At 45.3% G+C, this 27,913-nt stretch overlaps 1 protein-coding gene across 4 annotated transcripts; it reads left to right on the top strand.

The window, feature by feature from the left end:
• The first annotated feature begins 683 nt into the window (after positions 1 to 683).
• Positions 684 to 27,044, top strand: DNAJB2 (DnaJ heat shock protein family (Hsp40) member B2). 4 transcript variants are annotated; one of them, XM_081938040.1, is made up of 12 exons: positions 685 to 847; positions 2,438 to 2,508; positions 12,304 to 12,395; positions 12,556 to 12,665; positions 15,241 to 15,294; positions 16,396 to 16,512; positions 17,115 to 17,198; positions 18,270 to 18,375; positions 21,111 to 21,181; positions 22,618 to 22,860; positions 24,550 to 24,604; positions 26,085 to 27,044. In XM_081938040.1, exons 3-11 carry the CDS (start codon positions 12,331 to 12,333, stop codon positions 24,576 to 24,578), a joined length of 879 nt encoding a protein of 292 aa, XP_081794166.1. In that variant the 5' UTR covers positions 685 to 847; positions 2,438 to 2,508; positions 12,304 to 12,330; the 3' UTR covers positions 24,579 to 24,604; positions 26,085 to 27,044. The 4 variants fall into 4 exon arrangements, with proteins under 4 accessions (XP_081794165.1, XP_081794166.1, XP_081794164.1 ...); XM_081938039.1 differs by lacking the exon at positions 26,085 to 27,044 and having other exon boundaries at positions 684 to 847; positions 12,322 to 12,395; positions 24,418 to 24,551; XM_081938038.1 differs by lacking the exon at positions 26,085 to 27,044 and having other exon boundaries at positions 24,418 to 24,551.
• Positions 27,045 to 27,913: the final 869 nt, after the last annotated feature.

Genomic DNA, 27,913 nt, shown 5'->3' with positions numbered 1-27,913 from the left:
GAACCCCAAAAGCTGACTCACTGTTGCCTATTTCTGCCATCCAATCTACAGTGTATTCATATACTATGCAAGCAGACCTGCAGGTTTTCCTACAATTCTATTTATAGTCATAAGATCTTTTAAGGAAAAAGTTTAAGGACTCTGTTAAAAACGTCACTCTCTTGATTCAGTGTGGGAGATTATACTGCAGGGCTGTTTTGAGTGCAGGGGTGCTATAAACGCGCCCTAAACCCTTCTTCCTATTCCTACTTCGCATTCATGAAATCTAGTGGACAGACTTTGGCCCTGGGCAGCAAAAAATTCAGGGGAGAAAAAAAAAAAGCTAAAATCGAGATCCGTGACCGCACCCCATCAATTTGAAAAAATGGAGGGGAGGGGGCGACCTAATCAAATCTTGACCATTGGGCAGACATTTCAATCGTGCTCCCCACCCCCCACCCCCAAAAAAGAGGCAGGGCGGCTTTCTGGCTGCAAATGCTTAGACACGGTGATGCAGCAAGGATGCCCGCGTGCGGCGCTAGGTGGGGCTCCGCGTGCCCAGCCCGGAGAGGGATCTTAAAACCAGTTGCTTGTCTGGGTCGGCTTGCCTTTACCTCACCAGTTCAAAGGGCGACGCTCTGACGTTACAATGGGGCTGCGCGCGTTCTATTGGTGGCGGGCCCCGCCAATCGTCGGGCGGGCCCAGGCAGGAGCCGCCCTCCCTTCTCACTCACTTGACAGCAGAAGACCGACCGAGGCCGGAGCGTAGGTGGGGGGGAAAAGGAGGAAAAAAAAACCGCGTTGGGCCGCGCGTAAGAACTGCTGGTGGCCATGGTGGAATCCGGACGGAGCCTCCTCCGGTGGTAAGGTACGTCCCCGGCGTTGGTGAAAGATGGGCTTAGCAACCCACCCGCTGCATCCCTCTGCCCCCCGAACGGTTGACCGTGCGGTAGCATTAGACGGGGCGCCCCCTGGAAATGCAGATCTGCTTCCCCACCCCACCCCGCCCCAAGATAGGAAAGCAATCGCAGCAGCGCTCATCCGTCCAGAGATCGGGGGAAACAGTGGCTCCTACTTGCAAATCTATTGGCGATGTGAATCCCTCCTCCCAAAATCACAAATTCTTGGTGACTGAAATGGTGATGATGACGACTCGCCTTCCTCCCCTTTCGGAACAAGTAGTCTTAGGGATGGCTCGATTCGGCCCCATTCGATATGTGCGCTCAGGGGATGGTTACTATTCCCAGTGCACTAAAACGCGCTTCGTCCTCCTGGACGTACTAAAGGGGGCCGTTCTGAGCTGGGGGAAAGAAAAAGGAGCTGCGGGCCCAAGACAGACGGTGCCTGGGGCTGCATTGATTTCCAAATGCATCGACGAGAAACCTCGGCAGCTCCAAAGTAAATGACGGGATGGTTGTTTATTTTGCCACCCGGACAATCGGGTGCACGGCGCCCGGCCTGGCTAGAGAGGAGATTCCATTGGAATCCATTAGAATCCTCGAGAAGCTGAAACGCGATCCGCCCCTAAGGCCGGATGTTGTCTCTCGGTCCGCTGAAGCAAACAAAACCAAAACAAAAGCAGAGCGAGATCCGCAAACATCCCCCCTCTCTTTTCTTTATTTTAAAAAAAGCGAAATATTCCACATTTGTCACGCGGGAAAGCGATGCAAGTTCCCCGCGGGAGAGCGCAGGCAGTCCGGGCTCTTTCCGTCCCGAACGCAGCAGGTTGCTACTCCGTGTTGTAAACTGGCCTGAGCACGATGGAGCTGCTGCGGAGTATTGGGGTAAAAACAACAACAACAACACACATCCCTGAAATGAAGAGTTAATTAGAAAAATTAACCGGGAGAAATTGGGGCATGCTTACATGATTTGGAACATAGGCTTGGTGAGACTATGGTAGAAGGATTTAATTTCCAGAATAGTAATCTGATAAAATTTGATTAGATCATGATGACTGGTGAAAAGTGACATTTTAAAATTGATATACCAGGGAATGGCATTTTTATTATGCCTTTCTGGGAAGGCAAGGTTAGAGAAGCTGACAGTTCAGCATTTCCACATATTTCACCCCGAAAAGTATGACTAGATTTTTTTTCTTTTTCTTTTTTCTTTCCTGCTATAATTTTGCGCCAGTGAGACTAACACCAATTTTGATGTATTTATTTTGTACAATGACAATAAAGACTATATTATATTTGAGCCTGGGAAACCATTCTTAGAGCAAAGTATGTGTCTGGCATGTCATTAGAGCTAAAATATCTATGGACAGAGACAAGAGAGATCCTAATAGCATTTATTTGCACACTGCAGGCAACTGGTCATGAGTTCTGAAGGTCCAATTTAATTAGAGTGGACCATTGATGTGTTTGTGGGGGGAGGCATCATCAAGAATTTACAGTGCATAGGGATGCTGAAGGAGCAATAAAGGATGGGGTTGTTTCTGCTTCTTTTCCAGAGGAGGAAGCCCCCTTTCTGTTGTTGAAGCTGTTTCTGCCTCTGTTACTTCATCTCAACAGAGACAAGAAGGTAAGGAAGGAAGGAACATTTTTGGGAAAGATTGTTTGGTTATTGATTACCGGTATCACCATCAGATAACAAAAGACTTCTACATCTTTATATGTGATGGGAAAGAAAAGAGTCACATTCCTTCCCCCCCCCCCCAGATACTTAAAAGTCCCAGAGTGCAATCTGCTTTAAACTATTCTATGAGGAAGAGTGAATGCAAAATCTAGGACTAGACTGAAATGTAGGATGGGAGCATTTTTGCTTGTTGCCCCATCTATCCAATCTTTGCTTATTTTGTAGATCAGTGATGGACAACCTTTCTTGACTCGCGTGCCATAAATGGGGGGAGCGCAGGGGGGGTCGTGTGCAGGCGTGCCGCACCCATAATGCAATGCGCGACCCCCCCCAGTGCGCATGCGTGCACTACAGGCGCTCCCCCCATTTTTACATGCTTTTTTCGCCCTCCCCAGGCTCCAGAGGCTTTATAGGGAGGGGATATTATATATCCTTCCCCCCCGACGCCTTCCGGAGACTTCAGGGACCTTCAGGAGGCTTCCCTGATGCCTTCAGAGCGCTCAAAATGACACTCCAAGCAAACCGGAAGTGACTTCCTGTTTGCTCGGAGGGTCGTTTTGAGCGCTCCAAAGGCTTCAGGGACCGTCCGGAGGCCTCCCAGACGCCTTTGGAGCGCTCAAAACGACCCTCCGAGCAAACCAGAAGTCACCTATTAAAGCCTCTCGAGCCTGGGGAGGGCGAAAAATGGCTTTAAAAAAGGATGAACTCAGCTGGCCAGCATGCGCATGCGCGCTGGCCAGCTGACAGGGCAGCGCCTCGCGTGCCCTGACAAATGATTCCGCGTGCCACCTGTGGCACGCATGCCATAGGTTCGCCATCACTGTTGTAGATGAAACATGGATGGAAGAGTGGGAAATCATAAAGGAAATACCAGCAAAGAGGAAACAACGTATCTTGTGTCGGATGTATTAACAAAGATGCAAATGAACTAACTCTGGTCATTTTGTTAAGTCCAAGAGACCATCTTAGTATCTGTACTGCAAGGAGTATGAAGTGAATATTCTGAATTCAGGAGCAATCAGTTGGGTCCATATGACATTTCATTGTAGGGTGTAACTCCTTTGCAGTCTTCTGATTGTGAGTTTGAATGAACTAGAAGACTTTAAACTGAGCTGAACTCCAGAACGAGGCTGCAACATTGCTGGGTCAATAGAGGTAGTTCTCATTTAGTGACTGCAATTTGGACCTGCAACTTGGTTGGCAAGCACAGCATTTGCTAAGTGAAATTGCAGCTGACCTTATGACCTTCAACTTTTCTTACAGACCCGTGGAAGGCCATAAATAAGAGGATTGGTCCTAAAATTACTTTTTCATCACTGCAAATGGTTGCTAAATGAGGCAGTTGCTAAACAAGGACTACCTGTATTCTCCTTCCAAAAGCAAATTTTGGTCTAGTATTGACAGAGCAGCTGTTCTTGCTCTTCCTGCAACCTTCTATCTCTTAAAGATCTAGGCATACTTCTCATGACTTTATGGACACATCCAGGTAGTAATTTCTTCCAGGAGTTTTGACTTCCCAATTTAGCCTGTAGCCCTGGGATTTCCTGAAAGCCTTCTATCCCAAGTATTAAAAAAGCCCAGCCCTGCTTAGCTCACAAGGTCAGCCAGGTGCTGCCATCTGTTGAGACATAATAATTGTTAAACTACTTAATGATACTTAGTGCAGAAGATCTGAGCCAAAGGCAACCTTTGAGTGATGGAGACTGGGTCATCTTGCGTGCTTCCCTGTTCTGCCTTTGAGTTGGAAGGGGTCACAGTGAGATCTGGGATTACCCATCTCTGAGACTCAAGGCAAAATTCGATCGGGAAATGTGGGTGATTTTTTTGAAAGGAACTCCCCATTAGTTGCGATAATTCTGTGGAATAGATGGCAGTGGCTGAAGTAAACAGAAGCAGCTCCCCAGATGGTGCTAAGTAACCCCATGTTGTTGGGTGTCAAGGAGTAAATGATTGCATGTCTGAATTGGGCTCAAGGGGCCAAATTGCAGGTAGAAAAAACCAGGTGCTAAACAGAGGAAGTTGTACGTGCTTCCAGAGGGATCAGAGAGGATTGTTATAGAAACAAAAGGTAGATTTAGAACTTGATGTGGGCTAAGCCGAACCATTCAAACGTCCTCTGTGATATACATCATTTTGCCAATACAGGTAGCCCTCAACTTACAACAGTTCATTTAGTGACTGTTCAACATTACAGCAGTACTGAAAAAAGTGACTTACGACTGCTTTTCACACTTATGAACTGTAGCTGCATCCTCATGGTCACATGATCAAAATTAAGATCCTTGGCAACTGGTTCATACTTACGATGTTTGTAGTGTCCCAGGGTCATGTGATCACCTTTTGCGACCTTCCGACAAGCAACGTCAATGGAGAAGCCAGATTCACTCAACAACTGTGTTACTAACTTAGCAACTGCAGTGATTCACTTAACAACTGTGGCAAGAAAAATCATAACATGGGACAAAATTCACTTAACAAATGCCTCACTTAGCAATAGAAATTTTGGGCTCAATTGTGGTCGTAAATTGAGGACTGCCTGTGTTAATTTGCACAAGTTTGTCAGAGCCATTTGTTCTGCAAATTAGGGCTGATCTGCACTTCCTCCTTGGCACACATAAGGCCAAGCCACCTATTATTTAAGGAGGGAAAGACAGGTGATGTGGTGTCAGCCTTCCCCTTAGGGGAAACCTTTTCTCCATGTCAGAAGTGGTGTTTCCTCCTCCTGCTCATGTGAGCTTCCTATTGTCCTACACAAATCCCTCCATTCCTGTTGGCATACCCCCCCATCCCAGCCCACCCTTCCTTTCCCACTGTCTGTCTTTGACGTCCACTGCTTGCTGGGCTGCCTGCTTTAAAAGACTAGTTGTTGCTCAATGGTGTTTTTCCCTTTCTTTGACCTGATGGAAATTGACAAGAGTTCTACCAGGTTTCCCTTTCTAGGGAAAGGAAGAACTGAAAAATTGTGATATTTGTTCCATTCTAATGATATGCACAGGTTTCAAGCACCTGAAGGCTGCAGAGTGGAAAAAAACCATCTTTTTCTTAAAAAAAGAGGAAGCATTACATTAACCAGAGGCAGTGTTATATGTTTTTCCTTTAGAAAAGCAACAACTTTTGAAGATATCATGTTATCCTCTCCCTAAACCATTAATCCCTTGTAAAGTAGATCTTGGCCCTATAAGAAATAATATTTCTTTCTTTTTACTGGCCAGATCCAGATGGCAAAGGAAGAGATATAGGAAAGGAGTTGGCTCAGGTTTGGTTTCATTGATGCATTTAGGTTGTTATATGAGAAATAGTTACTTACGAGTGCTATATAATGTATTCAGTGAAGTTCAGCTCTGTAGATACTTATGGCTGATATAGGCAATTGAATACAGGTGGACCTCGCCTTACAACCACAATTGAGCCCAACATTTCTGTTGCTAAACGAAAGCGTTGATTTTGCCCCATTTTACGACCTTTCTTGCCACAGCTGTTAAATGAACCACTGCAGCTGTTAAGTTACTAACACGGTTGTTAAGTGAATCCGGCTTCTCCCTTGACTTTGCTTGACAGAAGGTCCCAAAAGGTGATCACATGATCCTGGGACACTGCAACCGACATAAATATGAGTCAATTGCCAAGGGTCTGAATTTTGATCAAGTGACCATGGGGATGCTGCAACGGTTATAAATGTGAAAAAAATGGTCATAAGTTGCTTTTTTCAATGACGTTGTGACTTCACTAAATGAACTGTTGTAAGTTGAGGACTACTAGCGTTAAGTATGGGTTGCATCTGAACCACTGAGTCTTCTGGAGGGTTTCATGGCAGGGATGAAATGCTACCGGTTCGGACCGGCTTGCTCAAACCGGAAGTATAAAATGCTACAGGTTTGCCCGAACCGGAAGTAAAAAAAATGCTACTGGTTCGGGCGAACCAGTATTTCCGACGATCAGCTGTGATGCACGATTTAGATTAGCTAGAATCGTTGGATTTCCTGCTTTCTAGCTAATCTAAATTGCGTGGCACAGCAGATTCCCCCCCCCCCCCGCTGTTCTATGTACCTTTGCAGACTTGGAAGACTTCAAAATAATCCTTTTTTAACATTGCGCAGGCACGCAAAGCGTACATATGCATACACTCACCAAACCAGTAGCAGACTTCAGAGCAGGGACGTGCGGTCAGGGGAGGCAGGGGAGGCAGAGCCTCACCGCTCTAATCATGAAAATTAAAAAAAAAGGGGAAAGGCGCTGAGGAGCCTTCTGCACACGTGGTCGGGAATGGGAGCGCTCTGTGGTCCCCTTCATGTTGACTCAGGAGTCAGGAAGGAGGGGAATGGGACCACGTTTGCAGGAGAATCCTCTAGCCTCAGCCTCCCTCCTGCGCACGTCCCATTCCCCGCCTTCCTAAGTCAACATGAAGGGGATCGCGGAGCGTGAGCCGCGGTCCCGCGGAGCACGCTCCGTGGTCCCCTTCATGTTGACTCAGAAGTCAGGAAGGAGGGGAATTCCCTTCCTTCCTGACTCCTGAGTCAACATGAAGGGGACCGTGGAGCACGAGCCGCGGGTCCGCGGCTCACGCTCCGCAGTCCCCTTCATGTTGACTTAGGAAGGCGGGGAATGGGACGTGCGCAGGAGGGAGGCTGACGTGGTCCCATTCCCCTCCTTCCTGAGTCAACATGAAGGGGACTGCGGCTCACGCTGATGATGTCACCAGCCTCACCAGCCATAAACCTCACCGCACGTCACTGCTTCAGAGGATTTCACTGCTGCTTCACAGGCAATCTCGTGACTCTGGACCATCACCCCAAAAATGGCGTGGCTGACATTTCAAAACTTTTGTGGCAGTTCTGAGAGGGTGGGGATTGGAGTGTACTTGCTTTGCCCTTTAAAGCCACCCTTGAGCCACAAACTGCTTTTCAGCTTCTGGGTGAGTTTTATGGGGATAATGGAAACCGGCGGCATGCCAGAGGCAAACTGTTCTCATTCCCAAGTTTGGGATTCCTGTCCTCTTGTATCTCATCATCTTATTTCACATGTGACAAGTCATTCACTATTGAGGCGTTCTCTTTGATTCTACTTATAATGTGAAAGGAAGTGAAAGAGAAACATTGATACAGAAATAAACATCTCAAATACATGGTTTCATTTTTACTTTGCGAATGGTCAAACTATTTTCTTTTTAAGTAAAGCTTCCTGTGAAAATAGCTAAATATTGCTGGCTGATTTAATGGTTTTGGAACTGATCCGTTGGCCTGTGTTGCCTTCTCCATATCTGGTCATCAGCATTAGGCTTGTTAGACTAAAGCTTTTGTCACCCATGAGATTTATGAGAGTTGTGACACTCACATCTGGTAGCTGTGGGCTGGGGAATGCTAGCCCAAAAGGGAAGAGTGCCATCCCTGGGACAACAGATCCTGCTTAAAGAGCATACTGTACTTGCTAGTGCTGAATTGCTAACTTAAAATGGATGCATTACAGTCCAGTCTATTGAAGACTACAATATTTCCTTTAGGTTGATTAAGTATTGGGGATGTAAACACTTCTTAATACTTAAGAACCATTTTGGTAGAGGAATTATATCCTGTTAGAGTAGAGTTGAGAGTAATAGAGACGTGTAAGAGTTTGAATTATTTGAAAGTCTAATATAAAAAACTTCAATTTATAAAGTATTTTTAGGAGGATCTCAAGTTTTTAAGTTTAGAACAAGATGTTTAGTTTAGAACAATCCTGCAAACAGACGGAATTATTTTTTTCCACATAGTGGATAACATGAAATTCAGTATAATTTTAAAAATTCCTTTTAGATTAAAAGTTAAAATAACCTTGAAATCTAGGCTTATCTCTAGTGTATTTTTTGCAATACACTAATTTTATGAAAAATTATATACAATTATAGTGCACAATAATTAAAATATACAATCAAATAAATAAATAATTGAGCCAGATGGGTGGTTAGGAAATGCAAAATATAAATAAATAAAAATAAAAGCAGTTTGTACGGTAATTAAAATGCTTCAAAAGTACCATAAGTTAATATATGAATTGATTAAGATTACTGAAACAATACAGTAATCCTCACTTACGGACTGCCTCACTTAGTGACCATTCAAAATTATGATGGTATAAAAGATAGCTTTGTGACCGCTCTTCAAATTTGTAACCATCGCAGCATCCTGTGATCACATGATTGCCATTTACATGCTTCCCAATTTACTTGTGACAAGCACAGTTAATGCAGAACATGAATGTAAAATCGTAAGTTGTGGTCACAAATTATTTCACATAATGATCCTGATAATGCGTAATTGACTGGGTTGTGAGCCTGTTGCGGTCAAGTCATTTTTCCGCTTAGTGGCCACGGTGCTTAACAATGGAGTTACCAATCCTAATTTTAGTTGTTAAGCAAGGAGTACCTGTAGAAAGATCTGAACTCAAAAAGCCAACGTAATTCACTAATAGCAAGGTTTCTTGAGAGGGTTAGAATTGGCAAGAGGGCAGATAAAACATTGCAATACAAGCCCCACCCAGTTTGAAGGCAGATGTAATGCACATGCAAAGGGGAAGGGAAAAGCTTGCATTGTAATTCCCTGTTCTCCATTTCCCTAATATGGATACAACCATGCATCCCAGTACTGCCATTGCTCAGAGAGAAGGCATTCCAATAAGGAGGGGGGAGGGGGGGGAATCCCATAGAAAAGGCCTGTTTCCAAGCAGCCACTCATTACAATGCATAATATGAGAGGACCTGGTGCAGGGCTTCCAAATATGATGTTAGGTGAGAACATCTGGGGAAAGAAGCTTTACTAGTTCCATGTTGTCTTGGGCCATCAAAGATTTTATAAATTGAATTCAGATTGGATGCCCAGTCAGTGAAAAAAACAGGCTGAAAAGAGACCCGATATTTCAGCAAGTCCAAAACATACTTTCCTGGAAAGAAAGATAAAGGTTTTATAAAGCCTTCACAATTCCTAGACATGAATTTTACTGAAAACCAGTAAGGAGATCTCAAACATGCACTGCATGCAAGGAAATCCAAGACGGTTTCTAAGCTAGAAAGGTACTGCAAGGAAGAGTAGGGAAAAATTCAGGACTCTTAGCTGGATATAGGATACATTGGACAGTTTTCATTTTTGCCAAAGGAGGAGTTTCAAATAGTCCCACCAGCCGTAGCCACTGTTTTCGTATTTGAATTGTAAGCAAATCCAGATAAATAATGCATACACTTTCATGTTTCCAGAAAGGGGTTGTCTTTGTTTCACGTAGAGGTTTGTATCACCTTCCATGCCCTTTGGGATTCATTTAAGCAATCAATTTCTTCAGACTGCCTAAACCAGAGGTCTTCAAACTTGGCAACTTTAAGACTTGTGGACTTCCAGAATTCTCCAGGCAGCTATTCTGGGAATTGAAGTCCACAAGTCTTAAGTTGCCAAGTTTAGAGACCCCTGGCCTAAACTTTTGCATACCACTGTATGTGGTGGGTGTACATAAATGAAGCCCTTATTCCCATTTTAAGTGTATGTACACACACGACATAATTGATATATACATACTACCAAGCTATTTTTTAACTTGTGAAGAAGCTCTGAGATAAATTGGTTAGAGAAACAAACTGCAGTGCCAAAATGAGTATAATTCCATATGCTGCTTTTAGGTTATTCACAGAATTTCCTCTTGCATGGCTTTCTGGTCTTTGGTGGGAGAGTTGTCAATTAGTCTGTATGAAGTGCAGAATGGGCTGTGAGCTACATTGGGTGATATTGTGTTAGAGAGAGAGATAATATTGTTTGGGGTGTTTCTCTGACTTGGTGTGTTTCTGAAAAAGTCTGATGTGATAACTCATTCTCCTTGGCTTGTTGCAAATTATGAAAGTTATTCTCTAGGTTATCCTACTGCACACTGTTAAGAAATGCCTTGTATTCTTGTATTCTCTGTGCCCAGAGGCTGTTAGGGGATGGATGGGGAGCAACGGGTTGAAACTAAACCCTTACAAGACCGAGTGGTTCTGGGTTTGGGGTTCGTTGGCTCACAAAGAATTTGCTACCTTTGGTCTTGGATGGGGGTACGCCTGTGCGTAATCTAGGAGTTCTCTTGGACTCACAACTCCTGCTTGAAGAGCAGGTGGCGGTTGTGGCCAGGAGGACCTTTGCGCAACTGCGGGTTATGTGCTGTGGTGGGATTCAAATAATTTAACATCCAGTTCTCTGCCCTAATAACAACCAGTTCACCAAACTTCTCAGAAAGTTAACAACCGGTTCTCCCAGAGTGGTGCGAACTGCCTGAATCCCTCCACTGGTTGTGTGCCAGTTACGCCCTTTCCTGGACCAACAGTCCCTATTCGCAGTCACTTATGCCCTAGTACAGCGATTGCGAACCTTTTTTGGCTCACGTGTCATAAGCGGGGGGAGCGCAGGGGGATTGTGCGTGGGCGTGGTGCACCCATAATGCAATGCGCGACATCCCCCCAGTGCACATGCGTGATTGACAGGCGCTCCCCCCCATTTTTTGCATACTTTTTTCTCCCTCCCCAGGCTCCAGAGGCTTTATAGGAGCCTGGGAAGGGCAAAATCAGCCTCCCCTCCCCCCCGGAGGCCCTCCGGAGGCTTCAGGAGCTTCCCTGAAGCCTCCGGAGCACAAAACAAACTGCCCAAGGGCAAACCAGAAGTTCGGGAACGGACTTCCTATTTGCTCATAGGGCTGGATTAAGCCCTTCGGAGTCTTCAGGGGCCTTTCGGAGGCTTCCCTGAAGGCTCCGGAGGACTAAAAACAGCCCTAAGAGCAAACCGGAAGTGACTCAGGGAAGCTCCTGAAGCTTCCGGAGGGCCTCCGGGGGGGGGGGAGGCTGTTATCACCCTCCCCAGGCTCCTATAAAGCCTTGGAGCCTGGGGAGGTCGAAAAATGGCTTTTAAAAAGGCTGAACTCAGCTGGCCAGCGTGCACATGCGCGCTGGCCAGCTGACAGGGCAACGCCTCGTGTGCCCTGACAAATGGTTCCACTGTCACCTGTGGCATGCATGCCATAGGTTTGCCATCCCGGCCTAGTCACTTCCCGTTTTGACTATTGCAACACGCTCTACATGGGGACTGCCCTTGAAGAACATCCAGAAGCTCCAATTGGTACAAAATGCAGCGGCCCACATGGTTTTATGCAGATCCCGGAGTACACATGTATCACTTCTCCTACCAGAGCTGCATTGGTTGCCGATTTGCTTCCGGGTGCAATTCAAGGTGCTGGTTGTCACCTTTAAAGCCCTTCATGGCTTGGGACCAGGTTATCTGAGGGACCATCTCTTGCTGGTCACATCTATCCGACCCATCAGAGCGGGAGGCAGGGAATGTTGCGGGTCCCATCCCTGAGGGAGATACATCTGGCGAGACCCAGAAGAAGGCCCTTCTCTATGGTGGCTCCCTCTCTCTGGAACATCATTTCCCCAGAGATTAGAATGTCCCCCACTCTAACACTCTTCCGGAAGGCGCTGAAGACCTGGTTCTGCCAGCGGGCTTGGGGAACCCAGAGTGGGATGGAGCCCATTAAATGGCTCATGTAATCTGCTGAAGCGGGCCGGGGGGGGGGGAGAGGTGGGGGATGATTTTGTTATATTGTACCATTTTAATTTATTTGATTCTTTTGTTAGTTTGTATTGTTTTAAATGTGGTTTTATATTCTGTAAGCCGCCCTGAGTCGCCATGGGCAAACAGGCGGCAATATAAATTAAATAAACAAATAAATAAATAAATTCTCCTCTGTTTTCTAATGTAGTTTCCCTGCATAACATAGGTGGACACAATGGTGGATTACTACGAAGCGCTTGGGGTGCCCCGCAATTCCTCTCCAGATGACATAAAAAAGGCGTGAGTTGCATTCTTTCTATTTCTACCAGAGACCATCCACATGCGTGCCAAGATAACGCTTTTCACAATCTTGTGCCTAGCGGGTCCCTTCATAGCCCGGAATCTCATGGAATGTGATTCCCGCACAGGTATATACTACCCTCTGTGTTGTTATCCACAGGTACAGAAAGAAAGCCCTGCAATGGCACCCAGATAAAAACCCCGATAACAAGGAACATGCTGAGCAGAAGTTTAAGGAGATAGCAGAGGCCTACGAGGTTCTGTCTGACAGTAAGCAAATGCTTTTGGCTTTTCCCCTTCATCCCTCAGCCATTTTGACTGCTTTGGTCTCTATTGAAGATACTGACCAAGTAGGTGGGACTATTTACTTACTTATTTGACTTTTTTGCTGCCTTTATAGTTTTCATAAATAACTTAAAGGAGCCACCTTACCTATTTCCTTCTCCTATGTTCCCCACACCAACTGTGTAAATTGGGCTGATGGAGAATTATCTAATCGGGACCTGGTTTTTAGGCTGCTGCCTTAACTACCAGACCAAACTGGTCCTCATTTCTGCAGCCTAAGGAGATCTCTTCTTAATGTTAATTTTATCCAGGAAAAGCAAGTTAGAAGAGAATACAGCATGTTCCCACATCCAGTTTGGGGACTTAACAGTTAAATGAAAGAAGCAAGTGTGCTGAGGTTTTGAAGGAGAAAAATTCCCCATGACTCAATTTACGAGTGGAGCACACAAATCTACTTAACATATTTTTCGGAGTATAAGACTCCCTGGAGTATAAGACGCACCAAGATTTTGAAGAGGCAAATTAAAAAAAAGAGTTTTTGCATTCTGCAGATCTTCCAAAAACGGCCGGTTTTTGCGAAAATGTCAAAAAAAGGGCATTTATAAACTTTAGGAGGCTTATAACAGGGATGTCCAAACTTGGGAACTTTAAGACTTGTGGACTTCAACTCCCAGAATTCCCCAGCCAGCTGGGGAATTCTGGGAGTTGAAGTCCACAAGTCTTAAAGTTCCCAAGTTTGGACATCCCTGGCTTATAAAGTACTTCTGGGGGCTGAGGGGCGGGGCAAAAATGAACAAAAAACGGCCTGTTTTTCGCTCATTTTTGACCTTCCCAGCCCCTAGGAGGACTCTGGAAGCCTCCTAAAGATTATGCACGGCCATTTTTGCAAAGGGGTCGGGGTTTGGGGATGCCAAAAATGCTGTATTCAGTGTATAAGATGCACCCAGATTTTCACCCTCTTTTTTGAGGGAAAAAGGTGCGTTTTATACTCCGAAAAATACGGTAAATCAAGTTTATTTGAACAGCACTGGGGACAACCATAGGATTTCTGCTCCCCAAAGGAGGGTACAGACAACATTAAATAATTGTATAATAAATGCTGATCAGTAATTATGTCAAATGCCAATCAAAACATGGCTTAGATTTTCTGCTTATAGAGGGATAAGCTTATAGAGAGATAAATGGAGGTCGGCACTAGTTAATTTTTGTGGTTACTTTCTAGTTCCTGTTGCAAGTGCTGATTTAAGATAACTTATGAGCCAGGATCTGCAAAGCCTACGCATGCTATTAGAGAGGCTTATTTTTGTTCAGGGACCTTAGTAGCTTGGAGATCTTGGTCCAGGTATCTGTTTTACGCCTTCATATGTGCTCATATTCTAGAAGACCTCTGTCTTTGGGGCAAGTTGTTCAAACAATTTTTTAATTTGTTTAAAAATGTAAACAAGTTTTTAAATGGAGTTCTTTTAAGATTAAAACTCATTTGACCAATTTCTCTCAGTTTCATTTCTCAGCTGCACTATAGTTCTAACTTGGGCTGGATGAAATGATGCAAACATTAAGGCAGTATCAATTATCTGAGCACTTTGTGAAAAAATCATGATTACTTAAAACAACTTGGCTTTTTACTACAGGTAGTTCTCAAGTTAAAGGGTGGCTCAGTGGCTAAGATGCTGAGCTTGTCGATCAGAAAGGTCGGCAGTTCAGCAGTTTGAATCCCTAGTGCCGTGTAACGGAGTGAGCTCCCATTACTTGTCCCAGCTTCTGCCAACCTAGCAGTTCGAAAGCATGTAAAAATGCAAGTAGAAAAATAGGAACCACTTTGGTGGGAAGGTAACAGGGTTCTGTTCGCCTTTGGCGTTTAGTCATTTTGGCCACATGACCACGGAGACGTCTTCGGACAGTGCTGGCTATTTGGTTTGGAAATGGAGATGAACACCACCTTCTAGAGTCAGGAACAACCAGCATATATGTGAGGAGAATCTTTACCTTTACCTAGTCCTCAAGTTATGACCACAATTGAGCCCACATTTATGTTGTCAAGTGAGAAATTTGTTAAGTGAGTTTTGCCCCATTTTATGACTTTTTTTGCTACACTTGTTAAGTGAATCACTGCAGTTGTTAAGTTAGTAACACGGTTGTTAAGTGAATCAAGTTTCCCCATTAACTTTGCTTGTCAGAGGGTTGCAAATGTTTCACGTAACCTCGGGACACTTCAACCGTCATAAATGTCAGTCAGTTGTCAAGCATCTGAATGTAAATCATGTGACCATGGGATGCTGCAGTGGTCATCAGCATGAAAAACGGTCATAAGTCACTTTTTCAGTGCCGTTGTAACTTTGAAACAGTCACTAAGTGAACTGTTTTAAGTTGAGGACTACCTGTGTTTCTTGAATGGATATCTGGGCTTTAGCAAGCGCTCAGACCCATTTAATCTCAATAATACTTCTTGTGTTGAAATTGATGCGTTTGACTAATGCTCCTATTAAAAGAAGAAATGCTTGTTTCAGACCCACACATTTCTAAAGGGGTAATTATTAATTCAAGTGGTTTCTTCTTTCAGAGAGCAAGCGTGAAGTCTACGACCGATATGGCAAAGAAGGGCTTGTTGGTGCAGGTGAGGATTAGGGTTTTGTTGAACTAACTTGAAGGTAAACTGGGTGCTTCAGGCTGGGTGATGAAAAGAAACATAATAATCTGTACTGCCAAGAAGGGTGGGGATTGATGGGATGAGTGCTCAACAAATGTTGAAAGAAGGAAGTCATTAGCCTCTACTAGTGTACAAAATGTTTCAAATCCAGAATGTTTGGAACTCAAAACATTGCGTTTTAAGTTTGAAATGGCTGTTTGGATCTTATTGTAAGTGGCCAAATGTTGTTCTGACAATTTTGGGATGCCTATTTCACACACGCACACACACGCATGCGCGCGCACACACGCGCGCGCACACACACAGAGGGAGAGTGGAGAGAGAATAGACGTATGACAAACAGTTATTCATGGGCAGATATGTGGAGACAACTGGGGAAAATCTTCAAAGCAGTTGCACACACCTTTCAAATGCCTTGCATAGTGCAGAGGTGAGTTGTCAATTTTTCTATTACTGGTTCGGGCACGCTTGCTTGCCGCTTCTGCACCTGCGTTGAAGCATCTGGGCAAATGGGAGGAGCCTCCCGCCGCTGCTACTACCAGTTTGCCCGATCTGGGCCGAACCAGGAGCAACCCACCTCTGGCATAGTGGTTCTACACAGACCTAGCAAGGTGGAGAACAATTTGTGTGTGAATTTGAGACTTGAGAAGAGAACATGAGAGAGGTCTTCTTTTATTGTGGAACGAAGCCATTGGATCTTCTGTGCAAATCCAGCTTTGTAAGTTTGACTAACTAAAATCTCATCGTGTCCAGGAGGTTGCTCTGATTAATTAGCTCTCCATTTTTATTTTTATTTTTTGTAAATGGGTTTATCCAACATTAAGGCTTTTGCCTTGTTTTTGGCTTACCAGCTACAATGCAGTGTTTTTACAATTTGCCTGGGCCTGAAAAAATGGCTAGCTGCAGTCCACTGCTACGTAGCAAATTTATGAGCCACGGTGTAATTTTGCAATATTTCAGCATCTTTGCTTTCTTACACCTACAATACATATCACAGCTATGTCATAGTTCATAGTCTTTCTTTGCTTTTTAAGCAGGCATGTTAATATTGTTTTTCACTTGTCCTAGCTGGTTCTGCTGGTTCCAGGCCTCATCCAGGACCGGAGTTCACTTTCACTTTCCGTAGTGCCCATGATGTCTTCCGAGAGTTTTTTGGAGGGCGAGATCCATTTGTTGACTTCTTTGGTAAGTGGCTATTTGTAATATTCAAGCTGGGGTTTGTTTTGTTTTTTTCCTGGGAGAAGAATGGGAAAGAAAAAGGCTCAGATGTAATTTTCTTTTGATGCAAAACAGCCAGTTCTGAAAGAAGATAAGCGATAGCACTTAGACTTCTATACCGCTTCACAGTGCTTTACAGCCCTCTCTAAGTGGTTTACAGAGTCAGCATGTTGCCCCCAACAATCTGGGTCCTCATTTTACCTACCTCGGAAGGATGGAAGGCTGAGTCAACCTTGAGCCAATGAGGATCAAACTCTTGGCAGTGAGCTGAATTAGCCTGCAATACCCCTGCACCACCATAGCTCATCAAGAAAAGAAAAAGTACTTGACTAAGATTAGACCAAAAGCATTAAGAATATTTTTCTTGTTTCCCTTCTTGGAAACTCTAATCATTTAGATTACTTTTTCCTATAATGTGGAAGAATCTTCTCACTCACCTTAACTCCTATAAGGACTGAGCAGTTAATTCCAGGAAACGCAGGTTAGACCTGGATACAACTTGAGAAGGTTGCTCTGTGGTGGAATATCTTGGGAGCTATGGATGTTTCCACCTCTTTGTTTCATTCCAGATGATCCATTTGCAGACTTACGCGGACCTGTACCCCGGCATCCTGCAGCAGGGCCTTTCTTTTCCCCTTTCCCTGCATCATCGGGTAAGAAAAGAACAGTTGGAACGTAGGTAGTCCTCAATGCATGATCACTTATCAAGATTTCCATTGCTAAACAAGTCGGTTGTTAAACGAATGGCATCCAATTTTGTGACCCGTTTTGCCACTGTGTTAAGTGAATCATTTAACACGACTTCGTACACAGCTTCTCCCACTGATTTTGCTTGTCAGAAGTCAGCTGGGAAGATCACACATGGGGATCACATGACTATGGGACACTACAACTGTTGTAAATGCACGCCAGTCACCAAGCACCCACGTTTTGATCATGTGACAGTGGGGATGGTGCGAGGAGCAGTCATAAGTCACAATTTTAGTGCCATGGTAACGTTGAATGGTCACAAAATGAATGGTTGTAAGTCAAGGACTATTGGTAGTTTCTTCCTCCTTATCATCTCACGGGTTTGGCCAGTTGTTACTTAATGGTTTTAAGTCCTCTTTTGTCTTTGTAACAGCCCCAACCTTCCTGTTTGCCTATTCTGGAATCTCAAAATAAAGCTTTGTGTATCAAGTAACAATTCCCTTGCTGGAGTACCTCCTTTTCCCTGGTCCCAGGGATGGCGATGCTGTCCCTTGCAAATTATTGTGGTCGGGGTGGGCTTTGCCCAGTTGCTGGATGGGCGTGGCCATGGTAGGCATGGCCTGGTTGGCCTCCTGCACCATGGGGGGCAGGGGCATTTTCTCCTTCCCTAGCTCCAGAGGCTTTCCTCAAACCTCTGGGAGGGTGAAAACTGCCTCCCCCGGGCTCCTGAGGCCCTTTGGAGGCCGGAAACGGTCCTGTTTCTGGCCTTCTGGAACTTCCAGGAGGCCTGTTTTTCCCCCTCCCCGAGCGTCCGTGCGGGCCCTACACTTACCTTGCATCCAAAACGGACCGCCTGGAAATTCCTGGGAGGGGCGGGGTAGGGTGGGTGGGGCAGGGCGGGATGGGATGGGTGTGGCCAGCCAGGGGTGGGATTTGGAGGTTCTCAGAACTGGCCATACTGTTAGCTATGGGTTCTCACGGACCTGGGCAAACCCGTAGCAGCCCACCCCTGATTCTGGTTCTCTCTCTTGTAGAGTTCTTTGCATCTTCACTTGGTCCAGGGCTCAATGCAGGGATGGGCTTCCGCTCCGTCTCCACTTCAACAAGGTTCATCAATGGCAAGCGCATCACTACCAAGAGGTAAGTTTAACTTACTATTTATTTATTTGTCACGTTGCTCACCCATTCTGGACAGTGAATCTCTTTGTGTCTTAGTGTTTGATGGGCATTTTGATCTGATTTGTTCTTTGTTCACCTCTCTGTCAACTTGTAGGTCTTGTAGGACAGATTTGGGATCCCCTTCAAGGATGTTCAGGCCCATTCCTTCACCCATGTTTCTGGAGCCTGACCAATTTTTGCTTCATTTCTACTGTTTTATTTCTGCTTCTTCTTATATGAGCCTCATATTATGTAACTCATGTGTGTCAAACTCACGGCGTCACGTAGCTGTCACGTGACGTATTGTGACTTCCCCCCCTTCGCGGAACTGGGGGGGGGCATGGCCTGCACATGATGCATTCAGCCTGCAGGCCGCCAGTTTGACACCCCTAATGTAACTCATGCCTTTTCCATAGTGGAGGCTTGTTGCCACCCAGTATAAAAAACCTGCAGTGAGATGCAGACTTGTGCACTCATTCTGGTAAAAAAAAACCAACAATGTGGTTTGTTTTGTTTGGGGCCCAAACAATTGTAAGTTTAGGATGCTTTGTGCTCTCAGCCAACCATACTCGACATTTTAAGTAATGATTAAATAAACTATGGTTTAGTGCAGTATGGCATCAGGTAGAGTTTGTTGCGGAAATCAAATCCAGAAAGCACACACAGATAACTGATTCAGCAGTATTCATTAACTTCTCTTTATATATAACATAACACATAAGTAACAGTGGAAGGGTTCTTGCCGGTTTGGCTCCGTTTGGATCGCAGAACCAGCAGCAACCCAGGCTGGCCACGCCTCCAAACCGGCTTCCCCAGTTGCCATCTTGTCTTTGAGTTCTGCGCATGCGCAAAACAATTTCTATTGAACTGCGCATGTGCATGAAGCGTGCCCATGAGCAAACCAGCAATAACGCCGGCTAGTACCCACCCCTGGTAAGTAAATGTACAATACCAACAGGCAGAGGAGAAAACAGTTTCAGTTCAGAGAACAGACCAGTTTAGTTTTGTTTCTCAGCACAGACTTACAGTTTTAGTACAGAACAGTTGGTCTAAGCCACACCCAAGCCCCAAGCCGTCTGGCATGGCTCTCAGTCACCAAATAGTTCCCATTGGCTGACCCAGTTGCCGTGCCTATACATTGGTTGACCTTGTTACCATGTCCTATTCCAGCCAGTCCCCAATGGCTGACCTGTTGCTATGTCCTATTCCAGTTCATGAATAGTCTGACATCAGGACATCAGTAGTGGGTTCCTACTGGTTCGGCTGAACCGGTAGTGGCATGCCGGCCTGGGTAACCGGCAGCGACCCAGGATGACCACGCCTCCGAACTGGTTCCCCAGTCGTCGCAGTCGCATCTTGTCTTTGAGTTCTGCGCCTGCGCAGAACAATTTCTATTGAATTGTGCATGCGCATGTAGCATACATCTAGCGCATGTGCACATGAAGTGCGCCCACAAGAGAACTGGCAATAACGCCGGCTTGAACCCACTCCTGATCAGGTCGTACTGTACATATTGATTTGCCCAATATCTATCTAGCCCAATCCTGTTGAATACTGGGATATAGCTGTATTTCAGTTGGGTGGGACAATTGCCTTGAGCAAGGACTGTCCTGCAAATATTTTACTTTTTTAATATCAATATTTTGGAAATTAAAGCTTATGGAGTGTAGGGAATGGAGAGACGAGAAAAGCGATGGGAGACCTGAATTGCGCATAGCTTCTTGCTTAGGTGCATCCATTTATATATAATGTTTACTTAGAGGTGTGCAGCATTCAAATTCAACATACCAAGTGTTTGGATGTGGAATGGATCCGCTCCTGTGAGTTGCTCCATAAAGGAGCCATGCTCAAAACACAGCTACATGAGCTGAGGAAGAAGTGCACTTGAGTTGAGACCCTTGTCCTGTTTTAGATCTGAATACTGCATTTCTCTAACACAAGTGCGATGTGCTGTAACAGTTTCCCCACGGTGCCTGGGAATTCCATTTTGTATTGGGCTGCAATTGCTCTTGAAAAAAAAAACATGACATTTACAGTTCAGGCGTGCTTCTGAATGCTGACATGACAGATTTTTGCCCCGCCTACCTTTCCTTACGGCATCATTGTTTGTTTGTTTTTTCTTTTTCAATAACCACTGTAAGGCTCATTAGATCAGAAAGCACATTTTTAACCAGCAATTAGAAGTTTTTGAATCTTGTGGGGCAGGGCTGTCAAACCCGTGGCCCGCAAGCTGGATGCGTCACACGCTGACCACGCCCATGCCCGGTTTAGCGAAGGAGGAAAAAAAGCCCCGATATGTCACGTGACGACGCAGATTTGACACCCCTGTTGTAGGGTTTCAATGGTATGCTGTGCCGCTGGTGTTAGAGCTGCTTCTTTAATCTGAGCAGAGAGAAAGGAGTAATCCCTCTGAATGATTGGTAAATCAAGATCTATTGCGCTTTTATTTTTATATTGGATACCTTGCATGTTTTTTTCTGTGTAAGCTGCTGAGAGTCCCTTCGATTGCAGTGACACAGATGTGTTTTATTTAACTTTATTACCAGTTTTACTCTTTACTAGTTTAATCATTAGAAATGAAGTTACTTCATGAAGATCGCACAACAATCAGCTTTGAGCCACGTTGAGTTGGTTTTATTTATTACATGGACTCAAAGTAAGCAGATATGCTGTCCCATGAAATAACTTCCGTTTTTAACCTTTCTCTTTTTTATTAGGATCATTGAAAATGGACAAGAGAGGGTAGAAGTGGAAGAAGATGGAGAGCTGAAATCCATCCAGATTAATGGTGAGTAGCTTAGGAGGAAGAGAACTCGGAATACCTTATAACTTCTTTATAGAAGTGCAGAATATTTTTGGCCTCCTGGGTGACAGAGTGTTGATGGATATGACTACCCATATCACAGCGGTGATTCTGGGCTGTGTACAAAGTTAAAATAAAACAACCCCAATAATAAATGTCTGAACTTATAAACAACTTGCATTAAAACAAATAGCTGGCTCAGCAAACTTAACCTCTTGATTGTCCCAAATGCCTGGGGGAACAGCCACGACATCACCAAAGTGAGCAGGACTGGAATTGGTCTTTTGGGATAATTTGCATGGGGCAAAAAGCATGCATAAAACTTTTATGTGCCTGTTTTGCCCCTTATAGTAGCCCCCTCTAAAATCAGTCCTTTTTATTCATTTATTTATAATCCTGCCTTTTTACATACAGTATAATTCAATATCACATCCAGGTTTTATTTTCCCGACAACAACCCTGTGAGATGAGTTGGGTTGAGAGAAAGAGAGAATGGCTGGGCCAAAGTCACTCAGCTGGTTTCATGGTTAAGGCAGGACTTGAACCCAGTGTCTCTTGCTTTCTAGCCTGGTGCCTTAACCGCTAGATCAGAGGTGTCAAACTCGTGTCATCATGGCAGCATCATGTGATGTATCACAACTTTTTCTCCCTTTGCTAAACGGGGCATGGCTGTGGCCACCGTGTGACGCATGCGGCCTGTGGGCTGGGAGTTTGACACCCCTGCACTAGATCAAACTTTTTGCCTATGTATTTGGGACTGTGTGCTAGAGGACACCTGGGGAGCATAGCACATGTGCTGGGAAACTACTGGAGTAGCCACCTGTACCGGTGGTGGGTGGTGGGTGGGGTGTTGCTGCCAGTTTTACTACCCACTCGCAACCCATGCGCAATGTGTGTGCATGTGCGCTGTTCAATGCAAACTCTTCTTCGTGCATGCCGCAGAACAATTTTCAGTTTTCAGTGAACTGCGCACATGCAGTCATTAAAAACCAAAATGGCGGCGGCCCAGTGGTGGCGAGGGAATCGGTTTGGGGGAGTGGCAGGCTTGGGTCACTGCTGGTTCTGCAACCGAGCCCTGAATTACACTGCCAGTTCAGCTGAACCGGGAGCAACCTGCCTCTGACCCATACAGCTGCCACAGCAGATTCCGCAGATCATATAATCCAAGCCTGCCTGCTACCTGCAGAAATCTGGGGTCTGACAGATTGGATGTCAGCACACATCACCTCACATAGCTATACTTGCTGGGGAATTTCAGGCATTGTAATCCAGCAAAAGTTTCCTGGGCTGCTTACTTTCTGGTTAATGCTGTGTCAAGGTGGGTGTATGCACATATGCAGTCATATATGCTGGCGGGGGTGGGGGGGAAGGGATACTGGAGGATTACTTCCCAGCTATTGGCTGAAACATGCCCCTTGCAGGGATCCCAGACGACTTGGCCTTAGGCTTGGAACTGAGCCGGCGTGAGCAGCAAGCGCTACCAAACCACGGGCCAGCAGCATCTCCTCCAGTGACACCACCTCAACGCCCAGCACCCAAGCGCCCATCCCCGAGCTCCTCCCCAGTGATCCTGTACACAGACAGCGATGACGAGGATGAGGATCTTCAGCTTGCTATGGCCTACAGCCTATCTGAGATGGAGGCCAAGAGCCAGCACAGAGCAGGTGCGAGAAGCCCCACGAAAAAGCAATCCAAAGGAAAGTCACACTTGCCACAAGGGAATCTTGTCTTGGACAGCCAAGCGGGTGGCCCATCCAAAAACCCCGCAGGGTCCAAGGGAGGGGAGGGAAAGGGGAGGGGCAAAACCAGAGACCCTTCACCTAAGAAGAAGAAGGACACTCAGTGCAAACTCCTGTGAGCCCACCAAGACTGTGTTTCATTGGCTGGTACGTTCCGGACCTTGGCCAATGGAGGGTGGGACCTTGAGGGATGGCTCTGATTGGTTACTAAGAGGATAGCCTGCAGGTCCATCCAGTCGTTGAGCTGGTACCACCGAGTAAAGGGCAGGAGCAGATTCTGTAACTTGGTATGTGTAATTTGGCACGAAGCGGGTGGGTGGGGTTGTCTAGGCATCTCCTGGGCTATAGAGCCCTGGTTCCTTGTACAAATTCAGGTTGCACCCTCTATTTTGCTGTTTTATTGCATGGCTTAACTGCATGGTCTGAATGCGTGGCCCTGCCGTTCTGCTGTACCAGAGAGATTGTCCTGGGGAATTGTTATTGGCTGCTGCTCCTTGATTATGTTATAGTTGAGCCCTGGGTAATATGAGAAGAAAATGTGATATTTAAAACCCAGGGATTTAAAAAAAATATTTGAAGGAAGTGATTCAGTTTGGGCCCGTCCTAAATGAGGATGATTCTAGGGCATACTTAGGGGTTGGGGGCCTTTTTCTGCCACCTTCTCCTCACCCTTACTACCAACACTGTGCCTTCCTTAGCTAACAACTGTCGGATTATCTTTGCACAAAATGCTTAACCAGATCAGTTAAGGACCTAGTGGCTGCAGTAGCAAACAATAGACTCGATTAATTCTAATTGTGTGTTTTTTTTTAGTGTGTTATGTGTGAGCCCAGCACATTTCATTAGCTCATTATGTGAATCCTAAAAATGGATTAAATTTCTCATCAAGTTAAGCATATTGTGCAGACAAAGTTGTAATGTCCAGTATAGAGGAGATTAAAAACTCAACAGGATTTTGCTTCAAAGACGATCCATGATGTTATAAAATCAGAGCAGCTGTTCTCTGTGGGCAGTTTTCAGTCTTCCAATAGCCCAGTTTGTGAATGTTTTGTCGTGAACAACCGAAAGGTGGGGGGGGGGGGAGCCAAAGCAAGAAATTTGCCATGCAGATCCATTCGTTGCTAGTATCTCCTACTGTGGGTCACAGTCCCATATTTTATCTGTACGGGGGGCAAGGAATCATTGATAACTACACTGCTTACACAACCCTTGTCCTCAAATTGTGGTCTTCAAATCAAATCACTAGTTGAAAGAGGCTGTACTGCATCTTTTTATTTATTGGCATGGCACTTTCTCCTACAGACACCACTCACTCACGATAACTATTGCTTGTGGGTTTCCTTTCCCCGCCCCCCCCTCCTCCTCCTCCGGTCTTCTTCTGCCTAAGGGTCAGGGTTTGGGGGGTGGGGTGTGAGGGCACGGGATCTGGTGGGTTTGCAGTCCTTTGCCTTTCTCTTTCCTTTTGTCTACCCTTGGTGGCAGGCCCTGGAAAAGGCTTCGGTGGATGCTTGATGTAGGAATGTAACTTGTTGGTGCCCTCTTTCTTTCTCTACTGCTGCCGCCGCTTGTCTGCTCACCTGCCCATCCCTCCCTTCCGTGCTTCCCATGCCACAGACCCTGAAGGACAGGCATATTCTGTCTGACACCCCTCCATGCTGCCTCCCTGCAGGTAACCCTCAAATGTTTATTTTAGCCGATCAGTTGAAACAGCATTCATCAGCAGGGCTGTGTATATTTCTAATACTCTTGGCTTTGACTAGGCACAAAGGCCAAGATGATCCATTCCTCACAAAACATTGAAAGAAAATCCAAGTTGCAGCACCTCTTATCAGCTTTCCTTCCACTTTTGTTTTATTGACCTCCATTTATGATTTTAAAGTTTATTTTTTTAAAAATGCCTTGTAAAGGCAAGAATGAAGAACGTTTACAACTATCTGTATTATTCTGGTTGCAGATACATGTATTTTCTTGGGGGAAATATAAGAATATACACAACCCTGGTCTTTTGGAGTGATGGGCCTCAGCCTACCATTTAACTTGCTTGTTTCTGTGCAACTACCCTATGCTTGTGTTCCTATTTTCTTTGCTTTCCACCCTGACCAAGAGGCAAGAGGTTGGGGGAGGATGACAGAGAAAGAAAAAAGTGTTCATGAGGGATCTATTTGGCTGGGTTATCCTTCGCTCTGTTAGGCCAATTCACAAAATCCAGACAGTATTATATGAAGGCAAAACTAGAATGTACGAGGGTAGCAAAGTGCAGGCAAAATAAACATTTAATTAAATGTTGCTGATACAGAAAGTAAATCAGGATTTAGCAAGTGAAGGCATTTGCTGTAAATAGGGGAAGATTTTTTGACACCTCTTCCAAAATGTCAATATTGGCATGGCTAAGTTATATAGCCAAGATTGGGTGGGTGGGGAGGGAAGCTTGAGATGAATAGCGAGTAGGTGGTGTGTGTGTGTGTGTGTGCGCGCAAGTGTGCAGACAAATTGTGAGCTCTATGCAAAGGCAGTAGATCAATAGGGGTGAGGTGGAGTGAATCTGTTTCACTGGTACGCTCTTTACAAGGCTCCTCTCCACAAAAGCTCTTATCTCTGTTTTGCATCTAAATGTAAACTGCATCTCTAATTTCCTTCTTCATTTTGGAGAAAGCCAATTTGCAGGATTTGGAGGCCTTGCTGTCTTCTTTCCACCACCACCACCACCACCCACTCCCTTTGCAATAGTGTCTTGGTGGTGGTGGTGGAAAGAAGACAGCAAGGCCTCCAATAGTGACACAATAGTGTCTTGGTGGAACAAATATTATGATCAAATAATAAGCAAGGGTTACTAGAAAGAGGTGGGAATCTTCTTTACCACAAGTAGTTCATTAATAGCAACCCTTCTGGGGCTCACATTCCTTATTTTGCATGCTCCAATGCATTCTTCCTTTGCCATACCAAGGTTGAAACAGAGTGGTTCTTGCATGATCTCAGGGATTTGCAACAACTGCCTTGATGCTAAAGTACTCGCCCTCCCTTTCTTTGGGGAATATGTCATAGCTAAGACACTGCCGGCTGCTGCCCACTTTTCACTGTGGTCTAATTCACTTGGTATCTGTATTTTTCTCTCCCTTCCCCTCCTGCTGTCTCCTTGCTTCTTTCCCCAGGTGTGTTCTGAGTCTGGAAGAGCCATGGGGATTGCCTCTCCAGCATTCGCTCTCGTTGAAGGCTGCTCAGGCCTGGACTTCACTTTCTGTTCTCTCCCTGAATCTGCGGGGGGGACTGGCAAGTGCCGAGTGTGTTTTTCCCCCCTTCGTTCTTTCTGCTGCGTAACATGTCGCACTCACTGACTCAGGCAGGCTACAGCCTCTTTGCTGTGGAAGTAGCTGTCTTGCTGCTCCATAGAGCCAAGGCCTTTTATACTTGTGAGCCCTCTTCACTGGTGCTCATTGCCCTCTTTAAGAGTGCCTGGCTGAAGAGCGGTGGGTAGTCTTAAATGGTCTGTCCAGAGGGGCAGTGGTGGGTCGAGAAAGCCAGAAGCTCTTCATAGGCATGGGCTGCAGCATCATCTTCAGCTGCCCAGGGAAACATGGATCCCAAGACAAACACTATTTGTGTTTGGAGAGTCACGTGAATGGGAACAAAGTTTTGTTCAAGCACCAGAGTAGACTCTCATGTTGTGCAAAAGGCAGCCTTGGCACCTTCCCTAACCCGCAATCATATACAGAATGATACCTGAACTCCCAGAATTCCTAGCTAGCACGATGGCCCTGCTACGAGAGAACTGTGGGAGTTGCAGTCCCAGCACATGGCAAGGCTGCTCTAAAGCCGGGGGCTGGACATCAAGTTTCTCCCTTAGAGCAGCAAGGACTCTTCCAGACCAGTCCCTGCAAAGAGAGTAAGTCGGACTCTCTTGGTAGCAAGGAAAGGGCTAGGTCTGTGGCTCACCCTGCCCCCACCTCCCTCCGGCCCTTCTAAGCAAAATTCTCATGAAATAATGGCTACAGATAACACAACCCCCGTTCAACATGTCTGTAACTTGGAGTGGATCTGGTCTCTTTTGTAATGCAGAGTGCTGGCCTGTTATAAAATGGAAGACATTTATCAATAAACTTATTTGCAATTAATGCTGTCTCAGAAATGTTTGCAAAGAGGTTAGGAAGGAATTATTTTGCCCTTTCTGGAATTCGATAAAAAGGCAATCAATGACAGGTAATTCAAAGAACAATTTCTCCCATTTGGTATCCTGCCTGCTTCCACACAGGATGAGCGTAGCATTTCACCAAATTGCAGTAGTATTTAGGCCTTTTTTTAAAAAACCTCCTCTAATTTATTATCCTCCTAACAGAAGATAAAATCAAGCCTGGGTTGGATACTTTAAAAGATTGCTTCCATGGTGTTTAAGGTTATTGTCTCCTATACACTTGCCTTTAGATACACTTTAAGAGCTACTTACAGCTTCATGGTTAAAGAATAAAACTGCCTTGTGAAATTATATGAAACAGCTTAAATATTTTTTTTTTTAAAAAGCAACTGATAATATCCAGAATGCTCAGAAAACGAAGTGGTATCCTTGAAGTGGTATCCTTGAAACCCATGGCTTGCTATGGCAAAATAGGGCTCGTAGAGAGCCTGGCAGTTAAGGGTCAGAACCAATCCACCTATTTCCCAAAAGGCCGTCCGCCATCTCCCACCCGCCCACCCAGATTCCTCCCCACAGGTATCCTTCCCCAAGGTTATAATCCTATGGTTGCAGATGGGGGTGGTGGTGGTGATGGGTTCGTTACAATATTTCTCATTGGATCTACTTGAAACTGTGGTGCACCTTTTCCTGTAGACCCAAGATAACCATGACTATTCAGACAATGGGTGTCCCTGCCTATGTATTTCAGGGGTGTGGGGAATCAAGCCAAGGGGACAGGAAAAGATGGCAAGGCTATTGCTGAGATGGGATAAAGTGTGAGCAGAAAAGGCTTAGGCATAAGACAGAACCTGC

This window comes from Natrix helvetica (genome assembly GCF_964273705.1).
Source record: "Natrix helvetica genome assembly, chromosome: 1".
Taxonomy (NCBI): domain Eukaryota; kingdom Metazoa; phylum Chordata; class Lepidosauria; order Squamata; family Natricidae; genus Natrix; species Natrix helvetica.
Note: the sequence above shows the minus strand (reverse complement) of the source record. Positions and strands in the feature narration are given on the sequence as shown.